The following is a 14,873-nucleotide window of genomic DNA, read 5'->3' on the forward strand; positions in this document are numbered from 1 at the left end:
ATATTGAGGATGTGGTAAAGAGCTTTAAATGAAACAATTCTGAAAACCAGTAAAAATATCAGGAAAAAAATGTTGACTACACACACACATCAGAGCCCCACCACTCCCCTATAAGCATTGTTCAGACTGAAGATCCAGTGTTTTGTTTCTTTTATTGATAGTTTTGAACTTTTACCCTCAAGGATTCCCTTTCTAGAGCTATATTTGGTGGTGAAAAGTGCCGTCAGGTCATAGCTGACTTGGTGACTTTGTAGGGCGTAGGTGTGAAACTCGCGGCCCTCCAGATGTTATGGACTACAGTTCTCATCATCCTGGCAGGGGATGATGGGAACTGTAGTCCATAACATCTGGAGGGGCGTGAGTTTGACACCTGTGTTGTAGGGTTTTCAAGTCAACAGACCTTTGGTGGTGGCTTGCTATTGCCTTCCCCCATGTAGGCTGAGAGAGTTGTAAGAGAACTGTGGCTGGTCCAAGGTCACCAGCATGATTCATAAGGGGGAGTGGGAATCGAACCCAGTTCTCCAGATTAGAGTCTGCCACTCTTAACCACAATCTCATGCTGGCTCTCCAGAGCTACATTTACATGTAGCTAATTACCGTTATTTGCATAATAGTTGCAAGATGTACAGGCTCTTAGGTTTCTTTGCCACGTTTGGAGTTACATGGAACTTAAGGGTCAAAGGAATTGTGAAAGTAAACTCATGACTGAAAATGTGATCTTTCTGTTGTCTCTTGAGGGAAAGGTTTGTAAGCATGATTTCATCTGAAACCCCAACCACGCCCTTTCTAGAAGAGGTCTTCTGAGACCACCGTTAGTTTAGCTCATGCCTGATTTAAGCACGTACTGGTTTGCAAGAACTTATCTATGTGACCTTACTCATGCCCAATGTCTCATTTAAACTGTGCTGCGTATCTATGTGTGGAATGCAGTCATGGGTGTCATGCCTGCTTGGGCTATGGATCTTTGGCATGCCAAAGCTGCATGCAAACCCAGTTTAAATTAGATAATGTGCACATGAAACATTACACAGGCAAGATCTTCTAAACTGCCACATCGCATTAAAATAAGGCTTTGGTTGATGTGGGAAGGACATCACATATACAACATTGAGTCTAGTAATTTTATCCAATGCAAAATGTCCCACCATATATATGCTTTTTCCCAAACTCCCATTGCTCCTGCTCCAGTGGAGGCAGTGTTTTGGCTCCTTTGCCACCCAGGAGCTTGCACGTACTGGCAGCACCCCTCCCACGTGATGGTGAGGGCTCAGGGCTGGAGTCCGGAGCAAAGGCAAAATCTCCCTGCCTCCTGTCTCACCGCAGTCATCTAAATTCCACCCTCCCCCCACCCATACCCACACCTTTCAACCCTTCCCCACCCCAATACTCACCTACCAACCCTCTTCCCATCCCATCCCATCCCAACCCTTACCTTTCTTTCCTCCTATATATATATATAGCTTCCTCTACTTGACTCTTATTTATTCTTGATGCAGGAAACATTCTCTTGGTTTCTTAGATTCTTTTCAATTACATCTCTTTTTATTTCCATGAAGAATGAGAGGAAATGTCTCTCCCTTCCTGGTATTGAGGCGTACACATCCATCTAGTCTTGACACTTCTGTGTCCTGCTTTATGAAAGTTCAGCTGCCAGTTTCACATGCCATTCTCACTGGGTCTGACTGTGTTGAGCATAGGCAGGGAGCTGACTAATTAATGCACCTCATTCTAGTACAGGACACTTTGCCTTGATCAGATAGCCCTGCCATTTGGGGAAAAGGTAGAGGGAAGGTAGAGGTCAGTTGGTAAGAAGAGAGTGAAAGAATGAAAGAAAACAGGATATCTTATGAGGAAGAAGTAGTAACAGAGGAGCCAAACTTGTTAACATATCTTTACAGAGACTGCTAACGTTCTGCTAGCTAGTGAATGATATTTGATATCGTTAAGGCTCACAAGCTGTGTGAAATTGGACTGAGTTTTCTGCATTGTTAAGTTCAACATTTACTGTGTGCATTCACGTTCTGAAAACTGGGCATTGAAACTTCCATCAGTTCAGAGTTCTGTTACCACTCTGCCTCTTCTCATACCTATCGCTGAGATGCAGATTTGTAAAGCATAGTATATCTAAAATCTGTGCAGCAGAGGATGTCGTGTCCCAGAAAAGGTATGCAGAAATTCAGTGGCGTAACTAGGCAAACTGGAGCCCTGGGCAAAACCTGAGTTTGATGCCCCCCCAGGCACGTGCCCAATGCAACGCGCACCCCCCCTTGTAGCTACACCCAGTGGCGTATCTAGGCAAACTGGAGTTTGGCGCCACCCATGGGCAGCCACCCTCCCCCACTGTAACCAAGCAATGATTTTTTACACCAGGTTGTTTCAAAGTCACCATCACATTATAGAACATGCCCCAACTCACAAATCTGAACTCAGCACAAGCCACAGCTGCGTAGCAGAAATAATTTTGGAAAACATTTTCAAAATGCTTTCAAAAAATGTATTATTACTGATATGAAAACAGTTGATGGGGTTGTATCCAACCTCCGATTGAGGGAAACAGCATCATTTTCATTGTTTCAAAGCAGAATCCTGGCCTCCCTAGTTTAGACAATTGATGCTGAACTCCGCCCCCAAACAGTTTCTGTTTAAAGGGTGTCTAATCGGGGGAGTCCAGATTCTCCTTTTAAATCCACCTTAAAGGGAGTATTCCAAGTTCTAGTTTAAATAACATTGGAAAGTGATGCTATTTCAGGGTTGATTCTCCCCCACCCCGAAACAGCATCACTTTCAATGTTTAAATTAGGGTCCTTTAGATTCTCCTTTTAAATCCACAATGTCAAAGGCGGGGGGATTTTAAAAAGGAAAATCTGGGAAATTTTGGGAAGTGCCTGCTGTCAGGGGTGCAATTCGATTAAGCCAGCAGCACCAAACTTTCAGGGTATATTTAGGAGACTTCCTTCCTATTTGATACTCACTAGGCTTGGTGAAGTTTGGTTCTAGGGGATCCAAAGTTATGGACCCTCAAAAGGTGTAGCCTCTATCTTCTGTTAGCTCCCTATTGGAAACAATGGATGATGGGGCACCCCCTTTGGGAGTCCAGGCTTTGGGACCCCCCCTGGACCAAACTTCACAAAACCTGGTAGTTATCAGAAAGAGGATCTCCTCTGATGATAGCCATTCCAGGCTTCTTAAGTGGAAGCTCTTGGTTCAGGGGGTCCAAAGTTATCAACCCTCAAAGGTGTAGCCTTATCTCCTATTAGCTCCGATTGGAAACAATGGGGGATGGGGCACCCCTTTTGGGAGTCCATAACTTTGGACTCCCAGAACCAAACCTCACCAAACCTGGGTAGTACCATCAGGAGAGTCTCCTGAAACATCCCTGAAATTTTGGTGCTGCTAGCCTAAAAACTGCGCCCTCTGCAGGCCAAAGAAAAACACTGAAAATACAAAAAATCCCACAAACGAACCTGCAGTTTTTGCGCCCCCCACAGGGCTGCGCCCAGGGCAACTGCCCACTTTGCCCTATGGGAGGAACGCCTCTGCAGAAATTCCACCACATGCATGAACACGCTGTCTTCCCTTTCTTTCATCTCAGTCAATAAATGTACCCACACCACAAAAATCTTTTGCTCATGTATTGTTTTTCCTTTCACTCTCCCCATTTATTTAGATAATCTTAACAAGGATAGGGAAGTTCTTTGTCTTTTAAAAATGATTTTTCAAATACAGCAGTTATAACAGAGAAAAGGTTTGGCAAGGAAGAGGTGTGGATTCCTCTGAGGAAATGGGAAAGGCAACAGAATAACACGCTCCACCCTCTCACTCCTTGCAAATCTTGGCTTCCCTCCTCCAGTTCTGACTGGGCAGAGTGGAGAGCAAGATTCTCCGTGGTGCTTACATTTCTCTCCTGTCCCATGGTTTGAAGTATAAAAAACTTGGTATCCCTTGTAACCCACAATAGCATCTTCATCTCTGAGTACTCCAGGTTTCTACAGACAAGAGAATATGTTAATCCTGCTATTACCTCTTCTACCTTGGTTTCTCTGCCACTGGGCATACAGTGCAGGTAAGTGAAAATCCATGGCTCTCTAAGACTTTGGGGGTTCACTTATCTGCTCCAAGAAAATCTTTAAGACTGGGAGTAGTGTGTACTTATTGTGTACATCTTGGAAGTAGGATGCATATTGTTTAGAGCCTCATAATTAATTATCTGATTCTATGAACTGTGGGATTCTAATTTTTAAAACCCACCAAAAAACTTTTAAAATTATGTTTATTTGTAAATATAAGCTATGTTTTGGTAGTTTTGGTAGTTTTGTGCTGGATTGAAACTGTGAGGTTGATGGAGAGAACTGGAAACATTGGATGTGCAAGAAGCCAAAAATGCAACCCATATAAGATCTTTATTAGGACACATCCAGTGATAGGTAGTGTGCAAGCTATCCTGCATTGGAATAACTTCTATGTACCTAACCAGAGAAGACCCGCTGATCACAATTTGACGTGAAAACAACCCAAAACTTTCACCATTCTATTAGAGATTCACAGTGTCCCGTGGCTTTCTGCAGTTGGGGTTGATGGATTTGGTGAGATGGCCATGCTTGTGGATAACATGACATTATTTAAGATGGTGAGAAACAAAGCCAAGTGTGAAGAGCTCCAAAAGGACCTCTCCAAACTATGTGAGTGTTCAACAACTTGGCAAATGTAAGTGTAAAGTAGTAAACCCTGGTTCAAAAAATTTTGAATACCAGTATATACTATTGAGACCTGAACTGGCAATGACTGGTCAAGAAAACCTTGAGATTGTGGTAGGTAGGGTTGCTCAATGAATTGTGAGTCAATCTGCAAGAGTGGTGAAAAAGGCAAATAGTGGTGAAAAAGGTAAAGAAAGAGACTGACAATTGAATGGCCAGTATAGTGATGACTTCATATAAATTTATGGTGTGGCTGCATTTGGAATATTGTGTACCATTCGGATTACTGTTTCTCAAAATAGATACCATAGACTGGAAAGGGTTTGAATGAAGGAAACCAAAATGGCCAAGGGGTTGGCATACCTTTCATGCAAGGGAAAGCTACAATGCTTCAGCCTTTCTTGTTTAGAGACAACGCCATGGGCGGATAGGGACAGAACAAGTTGGAGCTTTACAAAATTATGCAAGAGGTGAAGAAAGTGAATGGGGGAACATTTTCCCCAATCCTGCAAAACTAGAACTCATGGTCACCCAATGATGTTAATGGACAATAGATTCAGGAAAGACAAAAGGAAGCATTGATGTTTTGAATTTCACTGTAAACATTTCTGACAGATGAACTTACCCTGTTTGACTACAACAATCTGCTTTGTACTAATCACTGTGTCTATTCAGTTCAGCACTCAGTGATTCTAGTCAGTGCCTGCTGAATAGCTTTACATCGCTTTTTTTTAACTACATGGGCAGCCATTAATGTTGCTAAGGTCTATACCACATAGTAGCCTGAACCTGCCAAACAGCCACATATGGGTCAATGAACTGTCACAAAAAATGGCTTCCAATGAGCTGAATGGCAGAAGTTCAAGCATTCCTGAAAGGAAGTACTTTTTCACTGTAAGAGTAATTAACTTGAAGTATTCTCTTCCACGGGATGTAGTGATGACTGTTAGTTCACTTGGCTTTTACAGGGAAACAGACAACTTGATGGCTATTAGTCATAACTAAATGTTCGGAGTCAGCAGCCCTCTGAATGCCAGTGCTGAGGGCAACAACTAGAGGAAGGCTTTGCCTTTTGCATTGCTTGCGGGTGTTTTGGGGCAGCTGGTTGGCTACTGTGAGAAAAAAGATGCTGGTCTAGATAGCCCCTTGGTCAGCGCAGTTTGTTCATACGAAATAAAGCATAATATCGTAAAATAAGGAATATATACAGACTGATAATTCAGTTTCAGTGCACACTGACTAATGGCTCTCATTATGGAAGCAAAATTTGGGCTTCCCCTCATTTTTGCTTCCTAAAGCAGCTTTATCTTGCTTCACATTTGCATTGGCGTTATAAGCATGAAGCATAATCTTTAACACAACTAAGGGGTCCCGTTTGCAGTATTTTCTGGTTCACCCATAATGGTTTATTACTTCTGCAGTGGAGGAATTGGCAGGTTCACCTCATGTTTTGCTGATTTTCCTACACTTGAACAAAAGGAAAGGTGCTGTTAAACTGACCTTAGGAAAGGCCACTGCCAACTCATCAGGGACAGAAGGTGGGCAGACAGTTTGTTCTTGCAGTTAGCCAAGATTTGATTTAAACATGTCTTGTTTTCTCTCTCAGACTTTCATGCTATCAACATGCTCCATCTGTCCTACTTCTCAGACATCAGTGCAGTGGAAGTTGTAGGCAATGCCACTCTGGATGGACAGCTTACCCATACTTTGGAGGGGCACAATGAACAGTTCAACGTGAGCCAGCTGCTCCCACTGGAGCCTTCCCAGCTTTGGAACCAGAGGAAGAGCAACCTGCTCCTGTACCTACAGCAGTTCCAAGACATGGTCAAAGTGACAGCTCGTGAGAGGAATGTTGCATGTGAGTAATGAAGTAGAGAGCAAGGCAGTGCTGGTGGGAGATGCCACCATAACTAGCTGTTGTCCCATATGTATTGTCGAATAATAATGTATTGTTGTCCCATAGCTTGGGAGCCTGATAGAGTTGAGCACTATTTAATGTAGTTTAGAGATTTGAAGGCAAATTTGCAAATAGTCCCTTGGGCTATTGTATTACAGTCCAATGCAGAGTCTGGTTTCACTTACCGTGTTGTGTTTCTTAGGAAAATAGTACAGTGGAGGCTTGGGTGTTCCCATTGGTTTTGGGCAATATAACCGATCTAAGGGAAACTTCTGGTTGGGTTTAAAAATGGTTAACGTAGGTGAGAATTTAGATATTAAAAAACATAAAACGGATATCAGCATAGGGCTCAGAGTTTCTCCCTTAATAGATTGTGCTGGGCAATTAAGATGAGACCAGGTTGTTTTTTAAACAATAATTGGAGCACAGATTGACTTTTTAAAAATGTATTAGGCTGACCTTGCTCTGGGTTTCAAAACAATTGAAGCCAGCCAGTCACAAACAAACAATATTTTAGTCTAATTTTTTTAGTCTTTCAGGTTTTCAGAAGGGATCTGCTTAATTTTGGGGAAAAATAGACTTTGCTTGTAGGCCAAGTAGGAAACTTAAAAAAAGGTAAGGCTTTTAAAATGAGTTCATACTTCCATCTCCAGGTTAGTTACAAAAAAATAGTCAGATTTTAGGTTAGAAAGAACTGTGATTTAAAAAATTAGTTGAAGCAAGGCTTGGTGCAGCTTTACAAAGGAAAAAGTTTTGTGTATGTGAATGAAATGGAAAAAAGGCAAGCAGATAAAGTGACTCAAGTAGGTTGTAATACAGCTACTTTACTTTGACAACATAGTCAAACTCCAGGAAGACAGAATGAGTGGCAGGAGGGGAGTCCAATGGGGCTCTGGGAAAAATGTGGAGTAAGAACATAAGAACATAAGAACTAGCCTGCTGGATCAGACCAGAGTCCATCTAGTCCAGCATTCTGCTACTCGCAGTGGCCCACCAGGTGCCTTTGGGAGCTCACATGCAGGATGTGAAAGCAATGGCCTTCTGCTGCTGCTGCTCCTGAGCACCTGGTCTGTTAAGGCATTTGCAATCTGAGATCAAGGGAGGACTGGCTCTGGTAGCCATAGATCTACTTCTCCTCCTTAAATTTGTCCAAGTCCTTTTTAAAGCTATCCAGGTTAGTGGCCATCACCACCTCCCTGTGGCAGCATATTCCAAACAATTCAATCACATCGCTATGTGAAGAAGCTGGAAGACGCTTCAAACTCCTCTTCCTGGTCTGTGACTGATAGCACTGACCCCTGTAGCGTGTATGTGAAGTTTGGATTTTTTGCCCCTATGTGCATCACTTTACATTTTGCTACTACTGAACTGCATTTGCCATTTCTTAGCCCACTCACCTACTTTATCAAGGTCCGCATGGAGCTCTTTTTTTTTTTTTTGTAACTCCCTTTGTGGTTCTCACCCACCCTAAGCATAAATTTGGTATCATCTGCAAACTTGGCCACCACACTACCCACCCCTACCTTGTGGTCATTTTATGAAAGTTAAAGAGCACTGGTCCCAATAAGGATCCTTGGGGGACACCACTCCCGACATCTCTCCATTGTGAGAACTTCCCATTTACACCCACTCTTTGTTTCCTGTTCCTCAACCAGTTTTTAATCCATAGGAGGACTTCCCCTCTTATTCCTTCATTGCTGAGTTTTCTCAACAGTCTCTGGTGAGGAACTTTGTCAAAAGCCTTTTGGAAATCCAAGTAGACAACGTCCACTGGTTCCCCCTTATCCACATGTCTGTTTACACCCTCAAAGAACTCTAGTAAGTTTGTAAGACAGGACTTGCCTCTACAAAAGCCATGCTGACTCTTCCTCAGCAGGTCTTGCTAGGGTGGAGAGAAGTGGGAGGCCTTCAGGTTTCCCCCCCACCTGTGTGGAGAACTGCTGGCTGGGGTGGTGCAATGAAGAGGCCTCTCTTTTGGGGGGAATTTGAGGGATAAAAGTATTCTGGCTCTGGAGCTCACCCCAGCGATCCAGAAGCTGCTGAAGGAACTAAAAAAGAGATGAATGCCTCTCCTCTGATTCTTCCAGAGTGCAAGAGGTCTTCCGAGAGGAGGCAGTTGTTACAAGAGAAAAAGATGGAGGGGCACCCCTAGTGCAGCCATCTCAATCTCTTCTTTCTGCTCCCCTGGACACAGTGTACTTGCCTCTCCCCCTCACAGGAGGCTGCTCTGGCTGCGCCTGCACTGCTAGTCAGCATGGGTGCCCCTAAAACCTCCATAGTCTGGAAGCACTTCCAGAGATGGAGGGTCCCTGTTTTGTATAGGGACAGCTGTGTCGGGCCTAGTTTCATTAAGGGAAAGATCTTGATCATGTCTTTATTACCAACCTCAGGAACCATTTGAAGAAGCACTACCAGGCAATGCTTCTCCAGTGAAAAAGAGAGGTTGTTGGGGTGGACTCCAAGAAAGGAGGCCTTCTGTGTCCACCTCTGGTGCTCTGGCTTCCAGGTCTCCTGCAGGGAAGAGATTCCAGACATCTCTGATGGAGATATTTGGTGAGGTTGGCTCCTTTGCCTCCTTTGTGCCTGTGAGTGTAGCTGCAGACTGCCGAGAGAGAAACCAGGTGCCCCAAACCCCATTCTTTCTTGCTTTCTGGAAAATGTGACAGCTTGTAAAACTGTTTTCTATCGTTTTGGTTGGTTTTAATGAAAAGATATTTGGATTTTCCTTTAGATCAGTGTAGCTACCTGAAACTTTATATGGTTGACTTGGTTTATTATCTAGTCCACTTCTGGCTACTCTTATAATAGGATTTTTCTAAAGATGCAGGTAGAGAAAGTCTTCTCACAGACCTTGGGAAATCCTTTTTACTGGAAATGCTAGATGCAGAACTGTAACCAACCTTCCTTGTTTGGCAGGACTCCCCACACAGCTTCAGGGAAACAAAACCTGCAATAACGCTATAATCACTCAAACTGTCCACATGTGTTTCAGCATCTATGAAGAATAAGCATCAAGAATTAAAGAAACTTTTGCCTTCTAATAAGGAACATTTTCCTTCAAATGACCCTTTCAAACATACTAGCATGCTTTTAAAAGGATTTTTAAAAGAGCAGCACTTCTCGGCAACTGTGTAAAATTCAAGTTCAAAAGAAACTCAGCAAGGGAAAAACAAGACAGTTCATGAGGATAGTCAGCAGCTATCCTATTTTTGAAGGGGTACTAATCATTACTTTTCTGGCAAAAAAGCCCCAAAGAAACAAACCTTTATGTTGCAAAGAGTGCTCTAAATATAGACATGAAAGATATTATCACCACTTAGACCCCCATAAACTTCCAGATGGGGCAGGTGGCCCTGCCCTTCATCTGGACTGCACCTGAGACCTTCTTTAAAACACACTTTAGCAAGCTATAAATCCATTGTCTTTGCTACCTGACCTATGACAAATTAAAGCCAAGTAGTGTATTTTAATTAATGTATATGCCCATTCATTGCTGTACCTTAGAGCCAAACAATAGATTTCAGTCTTTATTGTTCTGTTATCTGAACAAATCCTGCCTAGCTTGACATGAGAACCTAAAGTCTACACACAACTGACTGCAGCTTTGATCAGAAATGTAAAGGCTAGTAGTAAGGCGGAGATAGCTGTGAAAAGGGGCTGTGCATGATCAATGTGTTCCTCACACCCCTACTGTGTTGCAGATCCCTTTCATGTGCAGTGCTCCCAAGGCTGCCTGATCTTCCACAACGGCAGCAGCCACAGCTTCTACGATATTGCACTGAATGGAGTTGCTTTCCTGAAATTCTACACTGCCAATATTACGTGGATGCCTTTGGAGACCTCTTCTGTGGCCTGGTATGCCAGCAGCCAGCTCAACACGTACGAAGAGACCACCAAAAGCCTGCAGTTTTTCCTACAAGACACATGCATTAAGTTTGTGATGGAGCACAGTGATGTAAACCAACTCTTGACTGGTACGTCAGACCACTTTTACATGTCTCGGAAACAAAACCTTCTCAATAGCTGGGGTGATGCTTAGCTATCCAAAGTGCAGCCAAACAATCCATTATTTGAGCCAAAATCAAAAGGTTCCTAGCCACAAAGTCCAAAAGGAAAGAATGCACATATTTCCATGCAATCCCATAGTCTTCCTCATACTTCCTGCAACTCCATAAAATCACCACACAAAGACAGAAGGTACAAACGAGTTCAGGTGAGAATCCCACCTTTCATTCTTAAAACAGGAATTAAGCACCTAGCTTTTGAGATGGTAAAAATAAGACCAAAAAGACATGATGAAATCTGGGGTGTGAATTGTCTGGGTATCCCAGTATGCAGCATGGGGAAACTGAACAGGCTTTCCAGAGACCCACCTCTTTCCTTCCCCTGCTTACCAGCAGCAGGAATAATTCTGCACGTTGGCAAATAAGAGTTTGCTAGTTTTTCCTGATCCAGTATTCTGTCCTCAGTACAGAAAAAACATGACTGCACAGGCTCAGACAGAGACTTTTACTATTCCGTGCCATATGAGATCCTCATCAGATGATTCCCTGTAATGAAGGTGGTCCTGTTGCATGGGAAGCTGCTTCATGTACCACCAGTCACAAGCCTTGAGAGCAGCAGTGGCATAGTGGTTAAGAGCAGGTGCACTCTAATCTGGAGAACTGGGTTTGATTCCCTGCTCTGCCACTTGAGCTGCAGAGGTTTATCTGGGGAACTAGATTAGTCTGTGCACTCCAACACACGCCAGCTGGGTGATCTTGGGATAGTCACAGCTCTTTGGCGCTCTCTCAGCCTCACCCAAATCACAGGGTGTTTGTTATGGGGGGTGGAAGGGAAAGGAGATTGTCAGCCCCTTTGGGTCTCCTTGCAGGAGAGAAAGGGGGTATATAAATCCAAACTCTTCTTCTTTACGAGCAGGTCAAAAATGCACCTGTTGTGAAGCTGCTAAGTCAAACAGAGATGTCTTGGATCCAAAAGGCCTCAGCTTTTCACAGTGTTGTCCTATGAGTTACATTCTACTTATGACTCTGAAGAGGAGTCACTTACATGTACTGAGCTGCCCACCCATAAACAGGCAGAACAGTTATCACAGCCTTTTCTTTTCTTGCCTTACAGGAAAACATCAAGGACGCTCACATACCCCACTGGTGCTGGGCATCATTGTGGGTGCCTTTGCTCTGCTGGGTCTAGCTGTTTGCATTTTCCTGTGCACAGGTGGGAACAGATAACATCGAGCACCATAACATGAGTCAAGCTCAACTGAAGGAAACATTGCAACCTTTGTATTTGCATTTAATCCTTTCATGGAGGGACCAAAGATCTTCCTGTGAGGTGAGCTTCAGCACAGCAAGGCAACTGTCATCATACAGACTTTTCTATATACCCCCTGGAAGGCTCTGCAATCTTGCCTTTTGCATGCCCTGACCATCAACTGAGAGCAGTCACATAGCAGTGTATAAAAATTAATACCCCTGGACTACTTCGTCGTTCTCAAGTCCCCCCCCCCCCCCAATTTACTTTGAATCACTACTGCTAGCATTTAACTTTTTTCCCCCATTTCAGCAGCATACAGTGAGATAGATTTGATTGATATTTTCTAAATGGATAGAGAGGTACAGGGTTCCTTGATCCAAAGATGGGCACCACACTATCATCTCCAAGTGATAAGCAAAGAAATGGAGCAACTAAGTACACCTCAGCTGATCTGTGAGTGACATAATTCACTACATATTATTCTTATAAAGTGTCAGATTTTAACAAGGGCCACCCAACAACTCAGGAACTTTGGGCAAGTAGGAACTACTCAAAAATTGGACCAGGAGCATTTTGCTTAAATGGAAGGCTACGAACAAATAGTTCGAACAAATGGTTTGTTTTGCAGAAGCCATGATTGAACCGCCCTCCTTCAAGTTTAATTTTTACTGTACAGCACATCATGGTTATTTAATTATCTGAAGATCTTGAGCCTAACCACTCACTGTTATTTATTCACAACTACTGCTGGTAGAGTAAAGCCTCATAAGTGTGACTTCCCCACTCCTATTGCAGTCTACAGTGCCCCCCCAAATGAAATTCTGCTCAGCAACATGTGTGCGAAGATAGCAGGTGCAGTTTGAAGGGGAGGGCAACAGAAATAATTGCCCTACTAACAGAATGGTTGCTTAGGACGTAACCTTAATGCATTTTAAATGCACGAATGGCTTGGGAAAGAAACCAACTCCATCCACTCCAGAGAACCTTTCATAGCTGTTCAAACAGTCAAGGCCCCCATGGTATATGCACCAAAATATGTTCTACAGAACAGTACAAAATCATCTGTGAGGTTGCAGAACCTCTGAAAGTCATCACTGAAACTCCATCATGGTGTAATGGTTAAGAGCAGGTGGACTCTAATCTGAAGAACCGAGTTTGATTCTCCACTCCTCCACATGAGCAGCAAACTCTTATTGGGTGAACTGGATTTGTTTCCCTGCTCCTCCACACATGAAACCTGCTGGGTGCCCTTGGGCTAGTCACAGTTCTTCGGAACTCTCTCAGCCCCACCTACCTTGCAAGGTGTCTGTTGAGAGAAGGGAAAAGGAGTTTGTAAGCTGCCTTGAGACTCCTTGTAGGAGAGAAAGGCAGGATAAAAATCCAAACTACTGCTTCTGTATCTCTCTTTTGAGTGATTTCTATTTATGTATTCAGTTCTCACATATAAGTACATGTAAGTATTGGGGAGGAGAAGGGGGAGATAAATGATTATTTCAAATGCTGTATTTTTCTTGGGATACATCCTTTCAACTTAAAGACTACCTCCACATACATAATGGGAGAATCTTTTTCTGCCTCAAAGGGAAAGTGTTTATATCACAATACTATGGTAACTTTACTAGCTATTACTTCAGAAACTATTTGAAGGTCTGCATGCACTCCTGTTTTCAGCCCTCAAGTCAATGTTTAGTGCAGGGAGCTGAGCCGAAAAGAAAAAATCCAGTTAACTTTCCCACAAAGGAGGAAATACACAGACAGACACTACTGAACAACATGAAGCTGACTGCATGACAGATAAATTTAAGAGGCAGTGTGCTGACAAAACTTCTGGGAATGACAACAAGGGACTGTCTAGTTGAGAAAGGAAACAAAAATGAATACCTTTCCTAGTTTTGCAATCATGATCTCCAAGACCCCCAAGATACTAAAGACAACGTTCCTAAGCAGCTGGAAATATCTAAGAGCCCATTCACATTTATGCACAGAAGTGTATGCTTTTCACATGCCTGGTGTTTGCAGCAGTAAAATACCACGAGTTTAAATCTGAAATGATTGGAAAGATGAATGGCTGCTGTACCCTAGCGCAGTGGTTCTCAACCTGGGGGTCGGGACCCCTTTGGGGGTCGAATGACCCTTTCACAGGGGTCACCTAAGACTCTCTGCATCAGTGTTCTCCATCTGTAAAATGGATAAATGTTAGGGTTGGGGGTCACCACAACATGAGGAACTGTACTAAAGGGTCGCGGCATTAGGAAGGTTGAGAACCACTGCCCTAGCGCTGTGGTGGCAAACCTGTGGCACTCCAGATGTTCATGGACTACAATTCCCATCAGCCCCTACCATCATGGCCAATCAGCTATGCTGGCAGGGGCTGATGGGAATTGTACTCTGTGAACATCTGGAGTGCCATAGGTTTGCCACTACTGCCCTAGCGTATCACCATATTATGGGGAGTTTGCTCCTGTGAACATAATTGTAATGTAAAACACAAGTTAGCTCTAAAATTGCTAACAGAACAACAGGCCACTATCCTGGATTGATCAGTGGGATAAATATGTAACGAGTTCTGTTGAATCATAATCTTTCTTCCAGTTTTCCAAGCACACGTTGTTTGCAAAAAAAATGAGGAATTAATGGCAGTAGTTGCCCAAAGACAAAGATAAGGCAGGAAGAGATATTTTTGTTCTGTGCATACAGAAGTAACTGCCTATAAAGGGTATGTATGCCTTCGAACAATGGAGAATCTTCTGTGTGGATGCCATAGATCAAAGGGTAAAAACTCTTCTTCACCTAACTATCAGTCACTTGCTTGACCAAAGCGACTACGTAGCCTTTGTTTGATGTATTATTTTAAAGATACTATGGATCACACATTATTTTCCTTTCACTACAGTCTAAACAGTAAACATGTAAGTGCTGTTGCCAGTCCTGTAGATGCATAGAAAGATGCCAATCTCTTACGGAAGGCACAAACCACAGAGCACATTGCTCAGGACAAACCACTGTCCTTGGGGTAATGGCAAAAA

General features: G+C 43.2%; 1 protein-coding gene across 1 annotated transcript; it reads left to right on the forward strand.

Moving 5' to 3' along the window:
• The first annotated feature begins 3,833 nt into the window (after positions 1-3,833).
• Positions 3,834-13,071, forward strand: PROCR (protein C receptor). Its single transcript, XM_048505925.1, has 4 exons — positions 3,834-4,063; positions 6,301-6,552; positions 10,293-10,565; positions 11,710-13,071. Exons 1-4 carry the CDS (start codon positions 4,003-4,005, stop codon positions 11,820-11,822), a joined length of 699 nt encoding a protein of 232 aa, XP_048361882.1. The 5' UTR covers positions 3,834-4,002; the 3' UTR covers positions 11,823-13,071.
• Positions 13,072-14,873: the final 1,802 nt, after the last annotated feature.

The sequence above is a fragment of the Sphaerodactylus townsendi genome, linkage group LG08, assembly GCF_021028975.2.
Source record: "Sphaerodactylus townsendi isolate TG3544 linkage group LG08, MPM_Stown_v2.3, whole genome shotgun sequence".
In the NCBI taxonomy this organism is placed as follows: domain Eukaryota; kingdom Metazoa; phylum Chordata; class Lepidosauria; order Squamata; family Sphaerodactylidae; genus Sphaerodactylus; species Sphaerodactylus townsendi.

Bases quoted from the DNA above. Each gene is read 5' to 3' on its own strand.
- PROCR (XM_048505925.1), top strand. From the start codon at position 4,003: ATGTTAATCCTGCTATTACCTCTTCTACCTTGGTTTCTCTGCCACTGG. The intron at 6,553-10,292 runs GTGAGTAATGAA...ACTGTGTTGCAG, and splicing joins TCGTGAGAGGAATGTTGCAT to ATCCCTTTCATGTGCAGTGC. The intron at 10,566-11,709 runs GTACGTCAGACC...CTTGCCTTACAG, and splicing joins TGTAAACCAACTCTTGACTG to GAAAACATCAAGGACGCTCA.